General features: G+C 44.6%; 1 protein-coding gene across 5 annotated transcripts in view; it reads left to right on the top strand.

Moving 5' to 3' along the window:
- IQSEC1 (IQ motif and Sec7 domain 1) overlaps positions 1–20,705 on the top strand; it is a 998,050-nt gene that overhangs the window by 909,372 nt on the left and 67,973 nt on the right. For all 5 annotated transcript variants that reach the window (XM_030208312.1, XM_030208313.1, XM_030208316.1 and 2 more), the window contains one exon: positions 20,155–20,316. In XM_030208312.1, the coding sequence (XP_030064172.1) occupies positions 20,155–20,316 (162 nt within the window). The remainder of the gene's footprint in view (positions 1–20,154; positions 20,317–20,705) is intronic.

The raw sequence follows: 20,705 nt of genomic DNA on the forward strand, positions 1-20,705 counted from the left end.
TTATTTATTTATTTGTAGCATTTGTATCCCACATTTTCCCACCAATTTGCAGGTTCAATGTGGCTTACATTTGCCGTAGTGGCGATTGCCATTTCCAGTAACACAATTACATTCGGTATTGCATTAAGGTGCATACACACATGATAAGGAAGAATACATTATGGTGATAGATTGGAATGTAACATATGTTATTAGATTTCAATTTGCTGTTTTCAAGTTTCCTCTTTCATTGTATTTATGTTTATACTTGTACATTTGACTATTGTTATGCTGTCAACAGAATTGCAAGTTTGATGTTAAACTGTACCTACTGTACACTGCCTTAGGTGAATCTCATCATAAAGGCGGTTAATAAATCCCAATAAGTAAATTAATAAATAAAATGTGCTAGTTTGGGCCAGGGCTTCACACAATAGATTAAGAGAACCATCTTCCTTAATCCCACATAGTTTATTTCCACCTGCAAAATGAAACCAAGTTTCAGTTGCTGCCTTACTATTTAACTGGCGGCAGTTACATGTATAGGTTGGAAAATGGGGCAGCTACATGTGGACGTGGCACCACTTAAAGTTGCAAAATTGTCACTTCCACGTGTAAGTGTCAACATCTCCATGTGGAAGCTGCCAGGATTATGAAGTTCATGTTCACTGTTCCCTCTATGCCAAGTGGGAGTCCTCCATTTATAGTCCTGCCAGTGGGTGGTGCTGTTTCACTATTATATTTTCAATAGTGAGGGACAAGCAAGTTCTGCAGGACGCCAGGGAACCTGCCTGGCCCTAGTGATTGAAAACATAATATTGAAGCAGCGCCACCCACTGGCAACAATGCAGTTGAAGGACTCCCATGTTGTCAACGTGTATGTTTCTAAACTGTTCTCTGCTACTGTGTGTGCCTGCCAAATACACATGCACTCCTGCAGGTATTTTAGAAAAGGCTTAGCAGAAGTAGAACCTTTCTAAATAACCACCAGAATCAAGCATATCCTAACCTAGACATCTCAATTCCGATCTCTACATTCTATCCCTTATTGCCCTTCTAGGACCCTTCGGTCCATCAATGATCATTGATTGCTTTTACCCAGTCCAAGGTTAGACCATCTGGAATCTATGCAATGTAGTGCTTTTTATCTTTTGTTCTCCACACATTTGGAGCAATCTCCTCCTTTCTCTTTGTGGTAACACTTCTTTCAAATATTTTAAGACTGAATTCAAAACTTGGCTTTTTAAGCGATCGTTCAGATAGAGTGTCTGACTCCTAGCACAAGCTACTTATTTTAATCTACTTTTGGGCTCATTTTTGAAAGAGAAGGATGTCCATCTTTCGACACAAATTGGAAGATGGACGTCCTTCTCACAAGGTTGTCCAAATTGGTATAATGGAAAGCCGATTTTGGACATCCCCAACTGCTTTCCATCGCAGGGACGGCCAAAGTTCAAGGGGGCGTATCGGAGGTGTAGCAAAGGCGGGACTTGGATGTGACTAACACATGGATGTCCTTGACCCATAATGGTAAAAAAAGGGCGTCCCAGATGAGCACTTGGACGACTTTACCTGGTCGAGTTTTTCTTACAACCAAGGCACAAAAAGGTGCCCGAAATGACCAGATGACCACCGGAGAGAATCGGGGATGACCTCCCCTTACTCTCTCAGTGGTCACTAACCCCCTCCCACCCTCAAAAAATATCTTTCAAAATACTTTTTGCCAGCCTTTATGCCAGCCTCAGATGTCATACTCAGGTCCGTGACAGGAGTATGCAGGTCCCTGGAGCAGTTTTAGTGGGTGCAGTACACTTCAGACAGGCGGACCCAGGCTCATCCCCCCCTACCTGTTACGTTTGTGGAGGAAACAGCGAGCCCTCCAAAACCCACCCAGAAACCCACTGTACCCACATCTAGGTGCCCCCCTTCACCAAAGGGCTTGCATTTGGTCATTTCTGAGGTGGACGTCCTTGGTTTCCATTATCGCCGAAAATCAGAAATGACCAAGTCTAGGGACGACCATCTGTAGGGATGACCTAAATTTCAAGATTTGGGCTTCCCTGACCGTATTATCAAAATGAAAGATGGATGTCCATCTTGTTTCGATAGTACGGGTTTCCCTGCCCCTCCATCGGGACGTTTTGCGAGGACGTCCTCAACAAAACTTGGACGTCCCTTTCGATTATGCCTCTCCACGCTTTCTAGATAATTTTGATTAAATGCTTATACCCTACCCATCCTGACCTTTACCTGTTTTATCACCTTTCCTTCAGTTTGACTCCTGGTGTGATTGTTATTCTTTCCTATCTTTTAATGAAGTTCCTTTTCTATTCTTTTTGTTCTAGCCTGTACATCGCTCTGCTAGTCAGTTAGTGGTATAGAAAGTTTTGGAAATAACTACATAAATATGTAAGTTAAGGCCCTAAATCAATGAAACATTCTCAGGGATAAAGAATAGGTGGCTTGGGTGTGGAATTGACCACCATGCAAGTATTTTATATAAAATACATGCAGAACTTTGACCCTAGGGGGTCGTTTTTCTTGAAATTTCCCTTATTACATTTTCTGATGCTAATTATGTCTTTTTTTTTTTTTTTTGAGGCAGAACAGAAAGAATGTTGTTAGATGTGAAATACAAGTTACTTGGCAGGGAATATTATTAGATCACCTTATAGTTGATACCAGGTAAATATAAATGGCTTATCTTGGTTTCCTGTAACTTTTATCTTACTTTTCTTTATATCTTCCTGTCTCCCCCTAAAGGTGGGCTTTGGTTTTTGCTTTAAAATTAGTGCTGGTTATACATAGTAAATTAAACTCTAATTTTTAAAAATACATGCAAGTGTGCTTCTCCATGTCTTGTTTGACCTCTTCCCGCACCCCTGTTAAAACACTTTGTTCTCTTCAAAAAAAATGGTATTTCTTTTCCTCCATTTAGCCTGTCCCCTTTAGTACATTCTTCTAGGACAGGGGTTCTTAACCAGCGGGGTACCGGAAGAGGTCAAACAAGGTATGGAGAAGAGCACATGCATGTTGTTTTTTTTTTTTTTTTAAGATATACTTAGCTTAGGAACATAAGATGGACCAAGCAGCCAACACATGTCAGAGGCACCTGGCAAATTTGAGAGAGTAGATCCATTTCTTGTTGCCCACTCCCAGGGATAAGCAATGGCTTCCCAAAGTCTGATTTGTTTGTAAAAGAGGGAACCAATTTTAAAACTATGGAGTGGAATGTGTAGATGTGACTTGCTTGTTTACTCTTTCCAAAAATATAAGCAACCTGGGGCACACAATGAAGCTACTAAGTAGTACATTTAAAAAAAGTTGAAGAAAATGCTTCTTCACTCAGGGACCCTTTTACAGAGTGGCGGTAAGCTCAATGCGGGCTTACTGCTCGCTCTTCCGGACCTACTGTCCGGCCCTGAGCTTGCACCATTTCCGGGGGAAAAAGAAAACCCCCGGAAATGGCTTGCACGGTGATAACCCAGTGTGGGAGCCCTTATCGCCACCTCAATGGGTGGAGGAAAGGGCTCCCCGCTGCATGGCCATACGGTAAGAGTTATCTCACCGTGTGGCCATTTTTGGGGTTGTGTGGATAAAATGGCCCTGACGTGCAGGAAAAATGGCCCCTACCACTAGTGCAGGGTCCTTTTCCCCGCAGCTTGGTAAAAGGACCCCTCAATTTGTTGCCAGAGTATGTGATAAAAGCAGTTAGCTTAGCAGGTTTGGAAGGTTTGGAAAATGTCCTAAAAGAAAAGTCCATAAGCCATTATTAAGATGGACTTGGGAAAATCCTGGGATAAGGAGCATAAAATCTGTTTTCCTCTTTTGGGATCTTGCCAGATACTTGTGACCTGGATTGGCCATTGTTGGAAACAGGATCCTGGGTTGATGGACAGTCAGTCTGTCCCAGTATAGCAATGCTTATGTTCGTATGTTCTTGCTTCTCATGTTACAAGTGTGTCTTACTGTTTTATTGTCATCCTTGAGTTTCCCTTCCAGCCAGATGGCATGCCTGGATAACATGTGGCATTGTGAATCAGAAATTTTCTTAACCAGCACTGTACTGTTGACCAGTAGAAATGGCATTCTACCTCTCCTAGTTCTGAGCATACAACTTCCACATTCTGTTCCCCATTCTTAAGGAAAAATATGTGCACACACACAAGCCAGGTGTAAAGCAGGAGGAATTCAGTTGGAACATGTATCCACAAAGCCAATCTTTGAGAGCTACAAAATGATCTGGCAGTCAGGATTTCCACAGTGAATAGATATGAGGTATATTTGCATATAGCAGAGGGAAGCCATAATATCTCACACCCTTTTATAGTGGAAATCCTTAAAGCCAGACCATTTTGTTGGCCACAAGGACAGGATCTAGAGCAGGGGTTCTTCACAAGTGGCCCTCACATCCTCAAGGGGTATGTGAAGAGGTCAAATGGGGTGAGAGGAAGGGTCTTGAAATCTGAGGCAATTTATTAAAACCTTCTAGACAGTGATGACAGTTATTGGTAGTATAACTGTGTACTGCTGTAATTTTAGCAACCTTTTAATAGTTAGCACTGTTAACAGTTAACAACATTTACAGTTGTCAGTAGTCACAACTACTAGTGGACACATGGTTTAGGAAGAAGATGCAAGGGTTCAATTGATCAGTTAAAGGGGTGCAGGAACCCAGTAGCATATCTAGCTTGCTTGCTACCCAGGGTGGGTCGCTGCTTTGCCCCCAAGGCGCATTACCCCCACCTACTGAAACACATCACCCCCACCATCCTTCCTCTTAGCAAGGGTGTGCACGGAGCAATCATGAGGCTGTCAACTCATGCTGGTCCCCTGCCCCAGAACAGGAAGTAACATCAGAGGGGGCAGGGGAACAATGGAGCCGACAGCCATGCGACTGCTCTGTGAACCCCCTTGCTGCCTGCACCCAGGGTGTACCGCCCCCCCCCCCCCCCCCCACTGCCCAGCCCTTGGTACGCTACTGTAAGATCCAAAAAAAGGTTAAGAACCCTGATCTAGAGTGTGCATTTTTTTTTTTTTGCTGTAGCTTGAGGTTTGCTATCAGAAAAAAAAAAAAAAGTCCATCAATTCTACCATGAAATTTGCTTCCAATTATCATTTTATTGAATAACAAAAAAAATGAACATTGGCAAGGTCATGTGACTTCTATCTCTTGGAAACCTAATATCCACCCCATGGTAATGAAGAGGCGCCAGAGGAGGTCTGACTTTAAGCATTTTGTTAATTCTTTTAAAGATGTTTCCAAATGCTCTTCTTTGAAGTTTCCACAGTCTCCCTCCCCTGACACCCGACAGCAGCCATCTGTCACTCTGTGGAAGCAAAACAGTTTTATTTTTAGCCAGTGTTCTGTGTGCATCCCATACTCACATTTAAAAGTTCTAAATGAGAACAAGGCATATTCCCATTACAATTTCCCTTTCTGCAAATATGTTCTGGCTGAGTTTCAGCTCTGTTCTATCTATCCGTTTAATGACATAATGCCTTCATCAATATTAGACCCAAAGTTGTTCTAGAGAGATAAAAATACTAATATACGGCAAATAAAGGCACTTTAAAATGAAACAATACAAGTAAAATACAATAACTAGTTCAGGCATACATTACCAGGCTTCTTTTCATATTGTTTGGTGGTTCACTAAGGCTTTCTCCATTTTGGGAGTAATTTTGTAAGGGTCCTTTCACTAAGGTGCACCGAAAAATGGCCTGTGCTGGTGTAGATGCGTGTATTGGATGTGCGCAGGTCCATTTTTCAGCACGCCTGCAAAAAATACCTTTTTGGCCAAAAATGGACGTGCGGCAAAATAAAAATTGGCGCATCCATTTTGGGCCTGAGACCTTACTGCAAACCATTGACTTGGTGGTAAGGTCTCTGGTCAGTAATCATCAGTGCGTGTACACTGTCGATTACCACCCAGTTAGCGGCGCTGAGGGATAATATGATAGAAGTCTACAAGATAATGAGCGGAGTAGAGCGGACAGACGTGAAGTGTTTGTTTACACTTTCAAAAAATAATAGAACCAGGGGACACAAGATGAAGCTAGAATATGGCAGATTTAAAACAAATAGGAGAACGTTTTTCTTTACTCAGCGTGTAGTTAGACTCTGGAACTCATTGCCGGAGAATGTGGTGGCAGCGGCTGGCCTTATGGAGTTTAAGGGGGGTTTGGACAGATTCCTGAAGGAAAAGTCCATTGAACATTATTAAATATATATATATATATATTTTTTTTTTGGGGGGGGGGGGTGGTTTGCCAGGTTCTTGAAGCCTGGATTGGCCGCTGTCAGAGACAGGATGCTGGGCTTGATGGACCCTTGGTCTTTTCCCAGTATGGCGGTGCTTATGTGCTTTTCGGACGCACAGAAAAAATGGAATTACCACCCTGAGCACACAATAGCCGTATGATAGTTCCAAATTAACACGCATTGGACGCGCATAGGCAGCACCTACACGCCTTTGGAAAAGGGCCTCTAAGTGACTTGAGGTGTAAAAGAGATTTTTTTATCTGCTCAAGTATGCATTTATAAAATTGCCGTAACATATCTCTCTATATAAAACGCACCTCCAACGTTCTAATGACGCCTCATTTTCCAACGTTCTAAAAGGGTCATGGTGTAGATCGCTTTTTCCTCCATGAGTGTCTGCCCCGCCCTCGCGTCACAACGTGATGACATCGAGTGCGGAGCACTGACACTCACGAGATTTGAAGGATAGAGATAGTATTTGTGTTGTGGAAGAAGGAGGAAGGGAAAGAGGAGGGCAGGGGATTTAAATTACACGCAAAATGGATACAATATGGTGTTGGGCAACACGCTCTATATCGCCACAGACGCCTCTGAGATGCAAGTGGAGCATGTGGAATTGCACGACACCGAGGTGGAAACTACCCCAGTGGAGACCATCAAGACAACGGTGGTCATGGAGGACGATGATGACACAGGCGCAAGAGAAGAGGCAGCATGGCCCACACCCAGCGAAACGGCCGGCCGCCGTCCCTCCCCGTTCCCAGGACCCAGGGATGCGTGTCCCCAACGTGGTCGCCTCGGATGGCAGAGAGTAGGGAAACGCGAGCCTGCTCCAGGAGAGGATGAATGGAGTTGCCGAAGGCTTGCCCAGCGCCACATCGTGGCTGAACGACCGGAGCAGCGACAGTGGCGTGGACAACAAAGCCAACGCAGCGGTCAGTTCTGGGTGCCATGTGTCCAAGATCCGGAGCACGGAGGCGCACATCAAGATTCCTACCCCTTCCCAAGCTCCTGCCTCCAACCTCTGAAACAATTCCGGAGCTTAGTGTGGTACCAGAGCTGCCGGAGCCTTCTGACCCGCAGCACAACCAAACCCAAATACTCCTGTTGTGCTCTGTGCCCAGGACGTCACTCCCGAGTTTCTGACTGGACTTGGAATATTTGTCTGGTCTCTGCTCCCTGCTTGAATAAAAAGAAGCAAATGCTAAGGTCCTTGAGCTCCACTGCTCAAAACTTTGAGCCACAGACAACTCTGAGGAACAGCTCCACTCTGCAACATGACTTCATACTACTACTACTACTATTTAGCATTTCTATAGCGCTACAAGGTGTACGCAGCGCTGCACAAACATAGAAGAAAGACAGTCCCTGCTCAAAACTTACAATCTAATAGACAAAAAATAAAGTAAGCAAATCAAATCAATTAATGTGTACAGGAAGGAGGAGAGGAGGGTAGGTGGAGGCGAGTGGTTACGAGTCAAAAGCAATGTTAGAGGTGGGCTTTCAGTCTAGATTTAAAGGTGGCCAAGGAGGGGGCAAGATGTAGGGGCTCAGGAAGTTTATTCCAGGCGTAGGGTGCAGCGAGACAGAAGGCGCGAAGTCTGGAGTTGGCAGTAGTGGAGAAGGGAACAGATAAGAAGGATTTATCCATGGAGCGGAGTGCACGGGAAGGGGTGTAGGGAAGGACGAGTGTGGAGAGATACTGGGGAGCAGCAGAGTGAATACATTTATAGGTTAGTAGAAGAAGTTTGAACAGGATGCGAAAACGGATAGGGAGCCAGTGAAGGGTCTTGAAGAGAGGGGTAGTATGAGTAAAGCGACCCTGGCGGAAGATGAGACGGGCAGCAGAGTTTTGAACCGACTGGAGAGGGGAGAGGTGACTAAGTGGGAGGCCAGCAAGAAGCAGATTGCAGTAGTCTAAACGAGAGGTGACAAGGGTGTGGATGAGGGTTTTGGTAGAGTGCTCGGAAAGAAAGGGGCGGATTTTATGGATGTTGTAAAGAAAGAAACGACAGGTCTTGGCGATCTGCTGGATATGATCAGAGAAGGAGAGAGAAGAGTCAAAGATGACCCCTAGGTTTCGAGCTGAGGGGACAGGGAGAATGAGAGAGCCATCAACAGAAATAGAAAACGGGGGGAGTGGGGAGGTGGGTTTGGGGGGAAAAATGAGAAGCTCGGTTTTGGTCATGTTTAATTTCAGGTGGCGTTGAGACATCCAGACAGCAATGTCAGACAAGCACGCTGAAACTTTGTTTTGGATGCAAGGTGAGATATCAGGGGTAGAAAGGTAGATTTGGGAGTCATCAGCATAGAGATGGTAGGAAAAGCCATGGGATGAGATTAATGAACCAAGGGAAGAAGTAAGATAGAAAAGAGGAGGGGACCAAGAACAGAACCCTGAGGTACGCCGACAGGCAGAGGGATAGAAGTAGAAGAGGATCCACCAGAGTGAACACTGAAGGTGCGGAGGGAGAGGTAGGAAGAGAACCAGGAAAGGACAGAGCCCTGGAATCCAAGTGAGGACAGGGTATCGAGGAGTATGCTGTGATCGACAGTGTCAAAAGCAGCGGAAAGATCAAGAAGAATGAGGATGGAATAGAGACCTCTGGATTTAGCCAGTAATAGGTCATTGGAGACTTTAGTAAGCGCAGTTTCGGTTGAGTGGAGAGGGCGAAAACCAGATTGTAGTGGGTCAAGAATAGCATGTGAGGACAGAAAATCAAGGCAGCGGCGGTGAACAGCACGCTCAAGTAATTTGGAGAGAAAAGGAAGGAGGGAGATGGGTCGGTAATTAGAGGGACAAGTAGAGTTGAGTGAAGGCTTCTTAAGGAGAGGTGTGACCACAGCATGTTTAAAGGCAGCAGGGACAGTCGCAGTGGAAAGTGAGAGGTTGAGAATGTGACAGATAAAAGGAATAAGAGCAGGAGAGATGACATTAAGAAGGTGGGTGGGAATGGGATCAGAGGAACAGGTGGTACATTTTGAGGAAGAAAGGAGAAGTGTAGTTTCCTCAATAGTAACTTCAGGAAAGGAGGAAAGGGAATGAGGGGAAGGAGAGAGAGGGGAGTGGACTAGTGGAGGGAGAGGTGGCGAGGTAGAGAATGCAAGGTTTATCTTTTGAACCTTGTCGTGAAAGAATTCAGCAAGGGTCTGAGGAGATAATGAAGGGGGAGTCGGGGGAGTCGGGGGAGGGGGCACCTTGAGGAGAGAGTTCAATGTGGTGAAGAGAAGTCGAGAGTTAGAGCCAAGAGAGTTGGTCAGTTGGATATAATAATCCTGTTTGGCGCATAAAAGAGCAGATTGGAAGGAGGTCAGCATGAACTTAAAGTGTAAGAAATCAGCAAGGGCCCGAGATTTCCGCCAGAGGCATTCGGCGGAGCGGGTACAGGAACGTAGGTAGCGGATATTAGAAGTCAGCCAAGGCTGGGGTTTTGTACGCCTTATAGGGCAGGTCATCAAAGGTGCAAGAGTGTCTAAGGCAGAGGATAGAGTATTGTTGTAAGAAGAAACAGCCTCGTTGACAGACATGGATGGTGCCACAGTAGAGAGGAGGTTTGAAACATGGGAGGATAGAGATGAAGGGTCAATATCGTGAAGATTTCTAGATAAATTAGATAAGATAGGACGGGACTGGGAGGGAGGAGATTTAAGTGTGAAAGTTATAAGATGGTGATCAGAGAGGGGAAGATCAGAGGCAAGGAAACTAGAGGGTGAACAGTTGGAGGAGAAGATAAGATCAAGACAGTGACCATTTTGATGAGTGGGGGAGGTGGAGCATAGTTGGAGATTAAAGGAGGATGTTAAAGCGAGTAACTTGGAAATATAAGAGTTGGAAGGATCATTAGCAGGAATATTATAGTCACCAAGGATGAGAGAGGGGGAGGAAGGATCATGGAAGAAGGCAAGCCAGGCATCAAAGTCACTGAGAAAGGATGAAAGGGACTTATCAGGGGGACGATAAATGACCGCTATTCGAAGAGGCAGAGGAGAGAAAAGGCGGATAGAGTGGACTTCAAAGGAGGAAAAACAGTGAGATTGAGGTGGAAGAAGGGGTTGAAATCTGGAGGAGGGAGTGAGAAGTAGTCCAACACCGCCCCCGCGACCAGCAGGGCGAGGAGTATGTGAAAAAAGATAACCGCCATGGCAGAGGGCTGCGACTGAAGCAGAGTCATCAGGGCAGAGCCAGGTTTCTGTTATGGCGAGCAAATGGAGGTGACACAAGATAAAGAGGTCCTGGATATAGGGGAGTTTGTTACAGATAGAGCGGGCATTCCATAGGGCGCAAGAGAAGGGCAGAGAAGAGGAGGGGAGTAGAGGAATAGAGATGAGGTTAGAGAGGTCACTGTGAGATCTGTAGAGTTGGGATAATAGTTGGTGAGGAGGGCCAGGATTGGGATTGATGTCACCGGCTGAGAGTAAGAGAAGGAGTAAAAGAGAGCGGAGGAGAGTAGGAGAGGTGTGGCCACGAAGGCGTCAAAGGTGAGAGGTATTTAGGTGGAATGGGGAAGGCAAAATGGAGGGAAGAAAGAGACGGAGATTAAAAGCCAAGAGGGAGGAAGAGGGTAGGAGAGAAGGTGAGGTGATGAAGTCAATGGATGGGCAGTGAGTTCCTGTAGCGGAGAGAGGTAGGGGGTGAGGGAAAAGATTAGGAAGGGACAAAGCTACGGTAGGAAGAGAATATGAATAGGGGCCATAAACGATTGAGGTACTTTAGCAACTGAAAAAGATTAGATATAAAGAGAAAAATGCCCTAGAGCGGAGGCCCTGAGTGGATCGGAGTGGACCTGGGTGTCACCCCGGAGAAGGCTGTAAGGATATGCAGATGAGCTGCAAGTCCTCCACAGCACCTGAAAGGCAGCTGGTGGTAGAGCTGGGCACCTCTCGCTGAGGAAAGGCTTACCAGGGGTTAGGCCAAAGCCAGCATTCCTCCCCCTGAGGGTCACCTGATCCTAGCCAAAAAGCACCTGGAAACTCTGTGCACTTGGAGCGAGGGCCCTGGGAAGGTCGGGGTGGACCTGGAGTCACCCCGGATACAGCTGTGAGGAAATGCAGAAGGGCTGCAAGTCCTCCACAGCACCTGGTGGGAGCACTGGGCACCTAGAGAGGAGGCCCTGAGTGGTTCGGAGTGGACCTGGGTGTCACCCCGGAGAAGGCTGTAAGGATATGCAGATGAGCTGCAAGTCCTCCACAGCACCTGAAAGGCAGCTGGTGGTAGAGCTACAGAAACTTTCACTCACACACACACTCCATCTCACACACACACTCCATCTCACACACACACACACTCACTCACTCTCTCTCTCTCAAACATACACACTCAAAGGGAAAACTTCCTACCGCCCGTTTCATTTGCATCAGAAACATGCCTATTTTACACACTCTGCAATGGAGAAACAGCATCTCTCTCTCTCTCTCACTCACACCCACCCACACACTCCCCTCCCACCCCCCCCCCTTAATACACAAACTCTAAAAAAGAAAATCAAGATCTCACTCTCTCACTAACACACACACACACACACACACACATTCCTCCCAAACAATACCACAACATCACACACAAACTCTGCAATGGTGAATCAAGATCTCTATCTCTTACTCACACCCACACACTCCCCCCCCCCCCCCCCCACAATAAATACACAAGCTCCGACATGCAGAATCAGCATCTCTCACTCATTCACACCCACACACAACACAAAGAAAAAAAAAACACAGAAAAACAACAAAAAACAGATTACACATAATACAACGTCAATTATTCATTACCATGACAACACATTTCTCCTAACAATCCCTTTCAAAACAATAATTGCAGGAAGCCAATACCTTGCTAGCGCCTGTTTCATTGGTTTCAGAAACGGGCCTTTTTTACTAGTTTACTAATAAAAGTAGGCACTAGGAAAATATTACATCTATATTTGTACAACATGTGTAGGGAGCAGAATCACCTTATGTGCATGTATCTGATAACACATACAAGCCAAACCACCACAAGGGTGGAGGTACACAAATTCCTACGAAAAGTAGAATCTGAGGAAAGGGGGAGTAGGAGGAGTAGGCTCTTGAACAACACTAGTAGGCGACGTAGATTAATTTTTTAATTCTACATGGAATTTATGTTTATCACACATTTAACGTTCTACACTTATTTTACTTTTGTTCTGCATGTTTGTTATATTACCATTGTTTGGTTTTATTTCATAGACTCCTGAAGAAGGCGTCTGTAACGCCAAAACACGACTGTGTTGAGTCGAGTATATATTTAAATAAAGAGATTGTTCCTAATCTACGTCGCCTACTAGTGTTGTTCAAGAGCCTACTCCTCCTACTCCCCCTTTCCTCAGATTCTGATAACACATACGCATACCCCCAAATTCTGTATAGCTTGTCCAAAGTTGGGTGTGCAACTTGGCCTTAACGAGTACCAATTGGCACTAATTACTGGTTACACGTGCATTTGTTCTGTATACCTATTCTGTAACCTGTACAACTCCAAAAGGGGCATGGCCAAGGGAGGGACATGGGCAGATCATGGGCATTCCTAGAATTTAGGCACTTCCATTTCTGCACCTAACTGACAGTAGTTAGGCACGAGTTTTTACACCAGCCTTTGGCAGGCATAAATGCTCGTGTCTCACGTTAGGTGTGAAAATGACCTCCGCTAGTATTCTATAAAGATTTTGTGGAATTTGCACTTACCCCCGATTCTGTAAAGGTCACCAGAAATTGTGCATGCAAATTTAGGCACATTCTCAAAAAAAGGGGGTGCAGAAATGGGAGAGTCATGGACGTTTGGGGCAGAATGGGGGAGTGGCTTTGAGTTATGCACATAATTACAGAATGATGGTGCTCCACCTGTAAATTTAGTCACAGGCATTTGTACCACATTTGTGTTGGTGTAAATGACCATGCCTAAATGGAAGGAGGACTTGGAAAACTCCACCGTATTCCTGAGATAAGCAGCATGAAATCTGTTTGGCTCTTTGGGGCTCTTGCCAGATACTTGTAACCTGATTTGACCACAGTTGGAAACAGGATACTGGCCTTGATGGACCTTTGGTCTGTCCCAGTGTGGCAGTGTTTATGTACTTAATGAGCTCATATAAGTTTTATGCTTATTGGATTGTTGTTCTTAAAAATGTCCTGTATGAGGGTAATTTTATGATACGTCACCTAGGTTAATGGGGCAAGAAAGTGCACATTTTTCACCTATTTTATAAAAAAAAAATATATGCTTGAAAGCCAAGAGCACTTCTGTTCTCCCCATCGCCTTAAAACCCCCTATGTGCCTTTATAAAATACCAGCCCTGATCCTACAGAAATAGCAGCTACGTTGAAGTTGGGGACGTGTGGCTGCTTGGGAGCAGGTAAAAATGTTAGCAGCTAAAGTCGTTCATAGATCATACTTCAGCTTTTTATTTGATATACTTGCCATCAGTATTGATCATATGTATATATTTTATAAAATACAAACCTAAATCCTGATTCCACCTCACTGCTACTACTACTTATTTCTATAGTGCTACTAGATGTAGGCATCGCTGGACATGAAGGATAGAATTCAATAAATGGCATTGAAACTTAGGCACTGAAAAAATTCAGCACTAAGCACCATTCTACAAAGGGTGTATGTCTTATACACAATAGCATTTGGTGGGGACCCCATGCCTACCTCTTGGGCACCAGACTTATGCCTGCTAAAAAAGCTGGTGTAAATGCCAGCTCCCAAGATAGGCATAGTAAGGCAGTATTCTGTAATTTCGCTTGCAACTTTTCAGAATGCCTATGGCCACACCCCCTTTTGAGATAACCCGCCATGGGAGTTAGGCACCATGCCTTACAGAATAGCATGCATCCAGATGTGTGTGCGAATTTTAATGAGTGCCAATTAACATCAATAATCGGTTGTTGGCGCCCAATTATTGGTGGTTCACAGCCCGTTTTCCAGTTTATTTGCGTGCACATCTTGGAAGCGCTTCCAAAGTTGGACACCATATATAGAATCTGGGGGGAAATACGTGTGAGACAGCTTATAATCTATACAAGATAGACAAACAGGACAAATGAGAACTTACCGCGTGGCAATCTGGAACTGCCACCGGCCCAGCGCAGGCACCGGCGGTAGTTCCACCCCAGTATGTGGCATTTACCGCCAGGTTAGCGTGGGAGCCTTTACCGCCACCTCAATGGGTGGCGGTAAGTGCTCCCCCCTGCATGGCCACACAATAAGTGCAATCTTACCGAACGGCCATTTCTTTTTTTCAGCCTTTTCACTTACTGCATTAAAAAGGGCCTCAGCGTGCGGGAAAAACGGATACCGCTGCTAGCGCAGGGCCTCTTATACCGCAGCTTAGTAAAAGAGCCCCTAGGGTATTTATTTTGGGACTGAGTAAAACAAACATAAGTACTGAATAGGGGGTTAAGAGATAGAAGCAGCTTCAAAAACATGAGCTTCACCAGATTCCTCCCCTGAGCAGGCCTAGAAATAAGCACCTACTTGCACCATACATACTTTTAGGAATCGACTAGGTTTAGAAGAGGCATTTAACCACATAAATTAGCATTTTACACACATGAAAGGTTTGTAAAATCACCTTCTATATGTGCAACAGGAAGGGTTTCATCCACAGTAAGTTCCTGAGTTGAGCTTTTCATCACTGTGATTGCCGAAAGTGTTCATCTAGACCCCATCTAATTAAGAACATCTGTAGTTGTTGCTTCTGGCCATGTCTTGACTCTACAAAATGGGTGCAGTTGAGGCCTTTGATGTGAATCCCAGCTGTGGCCCCTGTCTCTGTGGGGGATTGAGGAGATGGGGAGAGCAGAAGTGCTCTTGGCTTTCAAGTGTATGCTTTGTTTGCTCTTGAGAGATAATTGCCTGCTCTGTTATCAGAAAACTGAAAAGAAACGGAGGGTCGCCTGGTTTGAAGACTGTCACAGTTTGAATATTTCCTTCATAGCTGATTTCTGTCATGGGTAGCTTCATAGCAAGTGCAGCAGGGTATGAAAAGAAGAATTTAGGTTCTTTTGATAAGGTTTCCTCCAAACCACCCTCTCCACCCCTCCAAAAAATACCTTCTTAGTAACATAATAGATGATGGTACATAAAGACTGGATGGTATATCCAGTCTGCCCAACAAAATAAACTCATTATATATGGTATGAAGTGATACATCATATGCATACCTGATCTTGATTTATCCTTGCCCTTTTCTTAGGGCATAGACCGTAGAAGTCTGCCCGGCACTGGCCTTGTTCTAAAATTTCTGAAGTTGCTATAGCCCCTGGAAGGTTCCACTGCAGCCCATCCAAATCTGTTCAGCCTTGATCAAGGCACAGACCGTTGAAGTCTGTCCAGCAGTGCCTTTCCTACCTAATCTCTGCTAAGTTTCTTTGGATCCGATCTTTCTAAACATGATTTCTTTGTTGTTTGTCCCATGTATTTTTGAATTCTGTTACCGTTTACATCTCTACCATCTCCTATGGGAGGGCATTCCAGGTATCTACCAATCGGTGAAAAAATACTTCCTGACATTATTTCTAAATTAGCCCCCTTTCAATCTCAATTCATGTCCTCTAAATCTACTGCCTTCCTGTCTCCGAAAAATGTTTGTTTGCGGATTAATACCTTTCAAATATTTGAACGCCTGTGTCATATCACCCTGGTTTCTCCTTTCCTCTAGGGCAAGGACTGTCTTGTGTTATGCCCCTCTACCACGGAAAGAAAGGGAATGGGATTTGATATACTACTACTACTATTTATCATTTCTATAGCGCTACTAGACGTACGCAGCGCTGTATACTTGAACATGAAGAGACAGCCCCTGCTCGACATAGCTTACAATCTAATTAGGACAGACAAACAGGACAAACAAGAGATAAGGGAATATTAAAGTGAGGATGATAAAATAAGGGTTCTGAACAAGTGAATAAGGGTTAGGAGTTAAAAGCAGCATCAAAAAGGTGGGCTTTTAGCTTAGATTTGAAGACGGCCAGAGATGGAGTTTGACGTCCCATAACAGAGGCAGTGCATGCAAATCTATCTCATAAATATTCATTGTGAATATCCTGAAAACCTGATGGGACAAGGTGTGCCCCGAGGACTGAGTTGGGAATGGCTGCTGTAGAGTGTTCCGATCCTGGAATGCCTATTATAGAATACTGGTCATTGCTGATTTTTTTCAGCACCAAATTTTGAGTGTCATTTATACAATCGAACCCTGAGTGACTTGTCCAGTGTCACAAAGCACTGCAGTGGGACTTGAACCCAGTTTCCCTGTTTCTTAGGCCACTGCACTAACCATTAGGCTGACCTCTTGGCTTAGTCCGTTTGATCTTTTATTGTGATTTTCCTCAGAATAGAAGCTTGTTTCAACTTGACATATGGTTGCTTAGCTACTCCTTCTTTTTCCCCGTATCTAGGATTGGATGGACAGTACAAAGTAGTGTATACCATATTCTTAGACTCCTGAGGCAGGCTGCGCTGAAACAAAGCCTCTGTGTCGAGTCTTTTGGTGTATTTTTAATAAATTTTCATGTAAAAGAATCTCTGTCTCCCCCTTGTGTCCTTTGCAAGACCTTACCCACCCTATTCTTTGGTTTGTGTACTCCTCCAGGGTCACCTTGTTATTTTTGGAAATTGATTCCACTTATGTTAGGAAGTACAGTATCCCGCAGCTCATCCTGTAGATTCAGTCCATTTGTGGATACACAGCCCTGTGTCCCCAGAAAATGTAAAAACTTACTATGAGATCGCCAAGGCTTTGAACTGATCATGTTACAAACTGTAGATATCTGTTGACTGTGAGAGAGAACCATATGTTGTGGGATGGAGTCTTGTTCAGCTTTGAATCCATAGAAAAATGTAAACACAAATTACAAGTTTACAAGCTAAATTCTGTTATGCAAAACAAGATTTATTGTAGTTTTATTGCTGTAAGGTTCCAATAAAGTTCTTTCACAAATTAAACAAAACAAAAAGCATACAAAGCGCATACTAAGGGAATGTTTAGAATACATACATATATGCACATGTGTGTATACACGTGAGTATGTATATGTCAGTATACTCCTCTGGGTTCTCTCTAGCCCCCAAGGGGGCCCGGTGTCGGGGTCTCTCTCTCTCTCTCTGTCTCTCTGTCTCTCTCTCTCTCTCTCTCTCTCTCTCCTGCACCTGATGGGACCCAGGTGATCACGTCCCGACAGGAGCAGGAGTGAGAAAACTTTGGTGCCGGGCCCCCTTTGGAGGCTGGGGAGGAACTGGAGGAGTAGACACAGCAGGCTGGTGGGGGTCCCCTTGGGCCCTGCCAGCAGAAGAGATCTTCCTCCAGCGCTGCTCTTCTTCACTCTGCTGCGTTCCCCTCAGGCCGCGCATGATCGGTTTTGAAACCGAGCATGTGCGACGTGAGAGAAAAAGCAGCCGCAGGGCCAGGCCATTCGGTAGAGTGAAGAAGAACAGCAATAGAAGAACACTCTTCTGCTGGCGAGGCCTTGGGGTCCCCGCCAGCCAAGGTATTTACAGTTGTGGTGGGTGGGGAGCGGCAGCGGCGATGATCTTTGGGGGCGGCAGCGGCCTTGCCCCGGGCCCGGCTCAGTCTCTCGGCAGCCCTGACAGGTGATGTGCAGAATGGAAGTGCCAGGACAGCATTCAAGAAAATACATGACCCAAAATGTGAAAGCAGCAATTTGTGAATTCCTGAGCGCTTCTCTAACAGACAGCGAGATTGCTACTTGTGAGATGACATTAAGGTTACAGCTAATTTGTGTCCAGGACAGCCTGCTGCAATAGCAGGAAACAATTAATGGAAGAGACCAAAGATATGAAAAATAAGTTGTTCAAGGTCATCCAGTGATTGGAGAGCTAGAGGTAGAACTTAGCTATTCCCTGTTATCACAGGAAACATGCACTGACAGCTTAAATTCAAGAGCTAATTGTGGAAAATTATTTTCCTCTGTTGAGGGAAAAATATTAAAGGGCAATAATGAAATTCAGCCTGCAGTGGTGCATATTCTGTGAGAAAATATCCCTCACTGGGTTTGTACCAATAATCAAAGCCATACAGCCTGCTTTTATTGAAATAGACATGTGCATCTCTGATCATCACCCCAGAACCATGTCTTCTCTGCGCAGGAAGAGCATGTACATTGTTTAAGAACATCCATTCTTTTACTTGTGAACAGGATGGGCGGTTATGCTATTTTCCCCATAGAAAAGGCTTTGCTGGCAATGCTATACATTGGCGCCAAGATTTAGGTGCCCCAATACCATGCTCTTAGTGCCAATCCTATAATGACATCTTGATGCTAAGATTCCGTTATAGAATACTAGAATAAGTTGGTGTTGATGCGTCTAAAGTTAAGCACCAACTGTTTCGCCAAGTCAGTGGCAGTTGTAACTGTTGCGCCTAATTATGCGTTGAAGTACATGTATATTTCTTTGTTTATTTCAATGCACTTGATATACCGCTAAAGACCTACATGTAGCCAACTAAGGGCCATTTTATAAAGGCGCAGTAGGCTCTGCGCACATGTAGTGCGTGCCAAAATGAGACTACCGCCAGGCTAGTGCGCTCCCTAGTGGTAATTTCAGAGTTGGCAATCGCCCATACCGCGGGAGAAATTATTTTTGAGGCGGTCTTTTACTTAGGCATGCTGGCGTTTTTAGCGTGCTAAAAATAGGCACGCGCTAAACACTAAAGACGCCCATAGGAGTACATTGGCGTCTTTAGCATTTAACGCGTGCCTATTTTTAGCGCATGCTAAAAAATGCCAATGTTCGGTGTTTCCGGTGTTAATCGACAGTTGGCGCGTACTGACAGGTCACCACGCGTGTAGCACGTGAGCCCTTACTTCTAGATCAGTAGGTGGTGGTAAGGGCTGAGGCCATAAATAGGCGTTCCTTGGTTTCAGTTTTACCGCAGACCCTTTTCCTGGCCCATTGAAAAAAAATCTCTTTTCCCAGACGCGGTAAAGAGTGGCCCAGTTTGTGCCAAAAACACACGCCCACACTACCGCAGGCCACTTTTTGCCACAGCTTAGGGAAGAAAAGAAATAAGATGGGAAAAGGGACATGAGAAAAAGAGGATGGGGAAAGAGAAAGAAAGAAGGCAATGAAGTATGAGAAGAGAGAGGACAGGGTGCAAGGGCAGATAAAGGGAAATAAGAAAGGGATGAGAGATTGGATGGTGAGGCTGTATGAAGGAAAAGGCAGAAATGGAACTAGGAGACTGTGATGAGAGACAAGAAGGAGGAAAAACTGCAGGAGGAATTGGATAGGATAGTGGAAGGAAGACAGTCTGGTAAGAGTATTAAAGGAATGGAGGCAGGCAACAGGAAATAAATCTTTAGGAGGGGAAAAGATTGTAATGACAGAAAATATGTGAGAAGAAAAAAAGCAATGGAAAATGAAAAAGAGATGAATTCTGAAACAGAGGCAAGAATGAAATAAAAGCAGAAAAGGATAAGATAATAATTTCCAGAAACTCCAGAAAGGCTGAAAAACTATTGCAATAACATTGTTAAATAATTTATACTCTGTGCCAGTGCATGTAACTGTGCTGCATAACCGCCATAATTTTAACATCTTTACTGCAGAATTTCCAAACTCTTGCCACAGAACTTACCCTGGAGGCGCCATAGGGAACAGGGGGCCCTGCCAGTGAGAGCGATTTATCTTTACAGCGGCATAACTTCTGATCAAGGGGGATAAATTGAGATAGTGCTGCTTTTACTCCATTACAATAGGACTGCAACTCCATGCTTGCAGAGGTGCAGAACCATGACTGTCTCAGCTTATGCCCCATTGGCGTGGAGAAATATGTTCTCCATATTTATCTTTGGCAAATGAGATCGTGGAAAGGCCTTGGGAGAGGATGAATAGTGACTTTGTATTTTTTGTTTCTCTCCAGGAAACCTGAAAAAGGAATCCAATACCTCATTGAGAGAGGCTTCGTGCCTGACACGCCAGTTGGTGTGGCCCACTTTCTCCTGCAGCGGAAAGGACTCAGCAGGCAAATGATTGGGGAGTTCTTGGGCAACAGGCAGAAGCAGTTCAACAGAGATGTGCTTGAGTAAGTGCTGTGCAACCTTCATTATTTATTTATTTCTTGCATTTGTATCCCACATTTTCCCACCTTTTTGCAGGCTCAATGTGGCTTACATAAAGCCGTAGTGGCTATCGCCATTTATACAAGGTATTATAAGGTTTAGGGTACAAACAGTATTAAAATAAATTATTAAAGTAAGTGTATAAACAGTTCATAACAGGTGTAAGAGATAAGGGAGTAATGCACAACGTTCACTTAGTGACAAAGTAATTGAAGTAAGCAAGTATAAAGAGTTCAATGTTATCTTGTTCTGGTAGAGTTTTGAAGTCAGGTAATTTATGAAGGATCATTGATACTGCTACTACCATTAAACATTTAAGGCTCCTTTTACTAAGGTGTGCTAATGGAATTAG

This window comes from Microcaecilia unicolor, chromosome 6, assembly GCF_901765095.1.
Source record: "Microcaecilia unicolor chromosome 6, aMicUni1.1, whole genome shotgun sequence".
Classification (NCBI taxonomy): Eukaryota; Metazoa; Chordata; class Amphibia; order Gymnophiona; family Siphonopidae; genus Microcaecilia; species Microcaecilia unicolor.